The sequence below is a fragment of the Macaca thibetana genome, chromosome 12 (assembly GCF_024542745.1).
Source record: "Macaca thibetana thibetana isolate TM-01 chromosome 12, ASM2454274v1, whole genome shotgun sequence".
In the NCBI taxonomy this organism is placed as follows: Eukaryota; Metazoa; Chordata; class Mammalia; order Primates; family Cercopithecidae; genus Macaca; species Macaca thibetana.
In genome coordinates, this window is record NC_065589.1 from 20,424,229 (window position 1) to 20,430,228 (window position 6,000).

At 38.8% G+C, this 6,000-nt stretch overlaps 1 protein-coding gene across 1 annotated transcript in view; it reads left to right on the forward strand.

The window, feature by feature from the left end:
* Positions 1–3,820, forward strand: part of PAX3 (paired box 3) — a 100,525-nt gene extending 96,705 nt beyond the window's left edge. The window contains exons 8-9 of the mRNA XM_050752483.1: positions 1,505–1,751; positions 2,255–3,820. Coding sequence (XP_050608440.1) covers positions 1,505–1,751; positions 2,255–2,289 — 282 coding nt within the window. The 3' untranslated portion in view covers positions 2,290–3,820. The remainder of the gene's footprint in view (positions 1–1,504; positions 1,752–2,254) is intronic.
* The last annotated feature ends 2,180 nt before the right edge of the window (positions 3,821–6,000 follow it).

The following is a 6,000-nucleotide window of genomic DNA, read 5'->3' on the forward strand; positions in this document are numbered from 1 at the left end:
CTTCCCAAAGGCAATTATGGGATCCTTGCTTTTGGAATCTGACTTGAGATGCTTTCTGGGAAGCAAAACTAGACCTGCCCCGTGCCCGACCTGCCTCTCAGATTCCTGCCTTGCTGGAACTCCTCCTAGATCCAGGGTTCTATTGCCTGAATTATGAGAGCTATTTTGCAGTTAGCACGAGGGCTTATAATAAGGGCTTGGTTGTCATTTCTGCCCTCTCCTCTTTCTCTTAGTTGCACACTTTAATCTCTATAGGCTTCAGACTTCCAAAAATAAGACACAACTGTTGTGGAAATGTTGTGGAATTGTTGGATACTGCATTTAAATACTTTGTAAGTAGATGTGTCTTGAGGGGCTCTTCACCTGGTGTTAGATTTCTTTTGCAATTGCTTTTGAACCCTGCCACAGAAGGGTACACAGTTTAGAACAATCACTTCCCCTCTCGTGTGGCAGTTTTCCAGCTGCAAAATTAATTATCCACTTACTTTCACCATGAGGTGCTGTAAGGGTCAGGGATCTTGAGTTTGTGAAACACTTCACCAGGTTGATCTGAAAGTTGTTCTTTCACAGGATATTTTTTTCCCTCAAGTTGTCTTACTCTCCAGGTTATTTACAAAACTGAACGTTTTAAGAACATGTTTGCATTTCAGGCATGTCTTTCCTTTTAACACTATATATCTATGAAATGGTGGTTTAGGGAAGAAATAAAATAGTAGGTAATGGAGGCTTTTACTTGGAGAATCATTTACATTTCATTCATCCGGCACTTAATATGTGTCAAGCACTCACTGCTTTAGGTGCTGGGATATAAAGATGAGTAGGTTGCTCCTCTCAAAACTCTCACCAGTCAAAGCAGGTGACTGAACTAATGGATATACAGTGGAAGGGGTAAGTAAAGTACCAGGGACCATCAGAAGGGGAGTAAATATTTCTAATTACCAGAGGATGGCCAAGATAAGGAAAGGGGCTTTCTTGAGAGGGAACACTATTTAAAAAAAAAAAGGCACAGAGATCTCAAAGTACATGAAAAATAACTTGATTTGGATTCATTTATCTTTTAAAAATATAAGCAAATGACTGTTTAAAAACCACATGTGAAACTTCCAGATATAATGTATGAATAGACATTTTTCTGTATGAACAGATATAATTTCTCCCTCTTTTCATCCTTTTTTTCCTCTTCTTTGAAATTCCAGTCTGATTTTATCACTGGAGACATGGTGTAATTTCTCGCTTTCCTCTTCTCCTTCCTTCTTTTCCTTTCCCCCCTCTTCTCCCTTCTTCTCCCTCCCCCTTTCCTTCTTCTGAAACTGCAGTCAGATGTTATCGTCGGGCATGATGTAATATCTCTGCCACTTAGAATTGGGGTCATAGTCTCCAGGACAGCTCTTTAACAGATTTCCAAAGAAATAAAAACTGAACCGTCAAGTTATTCTTTCAGCTGTAGGCTGCAATCTGGTTCTCTCTGCATTTTAACTTCTTCCCAATCTGGCTGTTTTTTTAGGTAATGGGACTCCTGACCAACCACGGTGGGGTACCTCATCAGCCCCAGACTGATTACGCGCTCTCCCCTCTCACCGGGGGTCTGGAACCTACCACCACGGTGTCGGCCAGCTGCAGTCAGAGACTAGACCATATGAAGAGCTTGGACAGTCTGCCAACATCTCAGTCCTACTGTCCACCCACCTATAGCACCACAGGCTACAGTATGGACCCTGTCACAGGCTACCAATATGGGCAATATGGACAAAGTAAGCCTTGGACTTTTTAGGGGGCAATTACTCCTGGAAGGGAGATAAACTCAACTCTTACTTAAGAAAGGTCAATTAGAGGCATGATTAAGCCTCACATGCCGGTATTGATTTTTTTTTTTTTTTTTTGCAAAACCAGCTGACTGTTCCAGCAAGGGCTTCCTTGTGTAATTATTTTCTTAACTGATGTCAACAACATCTTGCGATTATTAATTGTTGAGACGTGAAACTGATTGCCACTAGGTAAAACACAAGGGTTGGCCAAAATGAAATAATCCCTGACATTAGAAACACATGTTCTTAATGAGGTCAGCTCCAGGATCATATGGGGGATAATCCCAGGGACACAGAGTTGTGTCAAACTTGTCTCAGGAATAAAAATATTAGTCTCAAGCCTTTGATACCACGGTATTAAATATGACATTGTCAGCCTGTAGCTGATCTTGCCCCTGACTGTGAATTGTCCCAGCATGACCTAAGAAGCTGCGTGTGTTTCCTTACAGGTGCCTTTCATTATCTCAAGCCAGATATCGCATAAGTGAACTGTCCACTTGGAGCTAAAACTGGCCCTGTTTCTGGTCTTCGCAGCCTAGACATGAAGAATCTGCTCAGAAAACAAACAAACAAAAAATTACCCTTTTGTTTGGGGCAGGGAGGTCCCAATAGGAGACAAAGGAGAGCGATTGATTTTCTTCCTCCAATAGTTGGTTTCAAATTTTTTGAACATGTTTGACAAAAGTGGTGGAGAAGAAGAAGACCTGGAGCAATAAAGAACAAATGCAACATTTTAAGGCAATGGTTTCACATGGTTACATATCAAAATATCCCAGTTCTTTAGTGCTGATCATCGAGGAGCTAGAACATTCCATTTGCTTGTGTGCATGCACGTGTGTGTGTGTGTGTGTGTGTGTGTGTGTGTGTATTGAGATTTACCTGGACTGGTTTGGGCAAGCAGGCTATTTTAAAATATGATAGAATACTCTAAAGTATAACATGTTGATGTTCGATGCTGATACTTGTACAACTTTAAAACTGCTCACTTCATGAAGCAAGAATGGAGGAATCCTTGACTCTTACACACTGGAAATTGATGTAAAAATAAATGCCACCATTTTTTAGGAAGCTAGACTAGCTGTAAAGGACCTCCTAAATAAATTATTTGTTACTGTATCCTCATTTGTAATCTAGTTGTCAATAAATGTCCCGGATACGTCTTGCTAACAGGATATGGGCTACCAGGAAGAAGGACTTGTTTCCTTTTCTGGTGTGGGGAGAGGTGTGTGACGTTTTTCCAGTTCACATTTATTTGGTAGCCCACCTGGGTTGGAGGAAGGGCATGGTGGAGAGAAAGTGACATGCATTCATATATCTGCTTATCAGTGTGCAATACTGTGTACCTCATGGATGCTTTGGCAATGCCCAAGGCGATATAAACAAAATCAGAACTATATTTTTGCAGGTGCTTTTATTTTCACAGCCCATAATTCATAGTTATAGAGTGCAGTGATGTTTGCCATTTGCTGGACAACCAACACCCATGTTGCTCCTTTGATTAGAGATCAGATCAGATAATTATGCTTTTAAACTGATTACGTTTACATTCTTCTCTTTTCTATGAAAGGCAGGGCAAGAACAGAAATGTTCACATGGCTCTCATGTACTTTTAAATTATACATTGATATCCAATATTAAAAGATTATAGGAACTGAGGTTTACATACGTTTGTGTGGCGACATTTTAGAATGTCAATAAATTTGTTTTTTGAATTGTTGAGAGGAACAAGAAGGTGAAAGGCAGTGTTATTTATTTCTTTCTATTCTTGGAACCATGAATGAGGTAGGCACAAATACATTCCTTTTAGAGTTAAGAACTATGACGTAGCGAGTTAGTGAGACTAGACATAGTACCGAGTTTAGTTCATGCATTGGTCTTAGAGGGTGATGGAACAAGAGAAGTACTATCTTTGTGTTGCAGCCTCAACCAACAACAATGTGTTGTAAAAATGTCTTTCATGTAAAAAGTGCAGTAAATATTTACTATTTATAATGAATAAACAGTTATGAAAACTTGCCCACTACTGCTTTTTTGGGGGAACTGGTGAATGTAGTATAAATGAAAACTTGGCAATGGGGAGCCCAATATACATGTACTTCACTTCTAGTGGAACCTTTCTATGAGAATATACTGTAGACAAATAAGGTTACACAACCCACAGTTGTACTCTCTTGAAGAAGCTTGTTGAACACACTTTTAAGGATTGAAGTTTATGTTTTTATCAGTGTAGCATCTAGAAAAACCCTTCAGTTTAGCTTCCTTCATCTTCCTTTGGTTCTCTCAGAGTTATCCAGTCCCTTACCTGTCACTTAGATATATGTTTTCCCTGGAGTACCAGGCTCCATCTTCATCTCTAAGTCATCTCCACTGAAATTTGTAATTAAAACTCTCATATTTTATTTATTTTATTTTAGCAGCCTACTTTATTCTATATGAAAGATATTACTGCCTACTTCATTCATTCTTCCTTTCTTCCTTCTCCTTCCCTCCTTCTCCTGATCCTTTCTTCTCTCCCTCCCTCCCTTCTTCCTGAAAGTATTTAATGAGAGTCCAAATGTGCTAGGCATGGTGATTGGCACTTGTGTTATAGCAGTGCTTGTAGCCTAGTGGAGAAGGCAGAGGAATAAATGCACAGTTTCAATAAAGTGTGAGGACTGTTATTGTAGAAGGAATAATCATAATACCTTTTGAAGCTCTTACTTGTATTAACTTATTTACTACTCTTCACATGTCACATGCAGCAAGTGATGTCATTACCATTTCTTTTCTACAGATGAAAAAACTGAGGCTTAAGGAACTTACATGAATCACTCAGTGGCAGAGCTAGGATTTGAACCTAGTGCAATCTCGGTGCCCAAGGTGTTTAAACTCATGCTCTTCTGCTTCCTCAAGACTGGTGTGAGAAAACCTTACAGTCAGGAAGATCTAAAAGGGTGCTGTCCAATTAGAAGCTACTAGCCATGTATCCCTATTTAAATTTAAAGCAAACCGAAGTACATAAAATGACAAAATTAGTTCTTAAGTTGCACTAGCCACATTTCAAGTGTGCAATAGCCACATGGGGCCAGAAGCTGCCATACTGGGGATCATTGCTGTGGAACATTCCACAGCACAGGAAAGTTCCACTGGTCAGCTGATTGAACACATATGAGTTCATAGTTTAACAATATCAAAAACTTGAAATGCAGTAGGTAACATTTTCCAAAGTTGTAAAATGGTTTAGGTTTTTTTAGTTCACACACTCATCTTTCTGATCAAATGTGTTGCTCTTCTTCTGACAATTATTCCAAAAATAAGAGGAAAGGAAGATAATCTTTACAGCACACTTACTTTCGTTGTCTTGTTTAATCCTCACAATGTCGCATAAGGTAGGCATTATTAACCCCAATTTATAGATAAATGCACTGAGGCCAAAGTTGTTAAGAAGCTGGGCCAACATTACATATAGCCAGAAAAGGAAAAAAAAAAAAAAAAAAAAAAAAAAAAAAAGACTTTGGCTTCTATGCAACCATGTGGCAGAACCTGTTTGTTTTATTTGCCTCTCCAAATGCTGCTTGCAATACCCACTTAATTATATCAGTCTAACCTCATGCCAAACTCAAGTTGCAAACAGGCATTTTAAAAAATCATTCACTCCCAATACATGAGAGGAATGCTGCTGGGATTCAGATTACACAAGAGAAACTCATTTTACATGATCGGTTTTCCTTTCTGTCTCCTGATACCAGAACTTGCCATGAATGGCTTATATCTTATTTTGATATATTTCTTTGTGTCCTTTTCTTGTTTCTGCGTGTCTTTGAAATCTATTTCTCTGCTATTACTTCTCATGTTGAAAGTCCCTGTAAATCTTTTTTCTCCAGACTCTTAAAATATCTAATAAATCTCTGGAGAAATGCCATGTGATTTCTTTCAGTCAGAGTTCCTACCCTCATTTGCTGGGACAAGTAGCCTTAAGAACTTTGACCTTTTGACATTCAACAGAACTTGAACCTGATTTTATGTGGGGGGTTCCCCCTTGTCCATGGAGTTATTTAATTTCATCTGAAAAATTAAAAGTAAAAGCTGAAAACTAAAACTCAAATATTAAATTGTGGATGTAACATTGTCAGCTGCTGAGCCATTCCTTGGCAGCAATTTTTCTAGGAATAGATATCATACATTTCACATCTATGACAGAAGCAAGCATATTGTT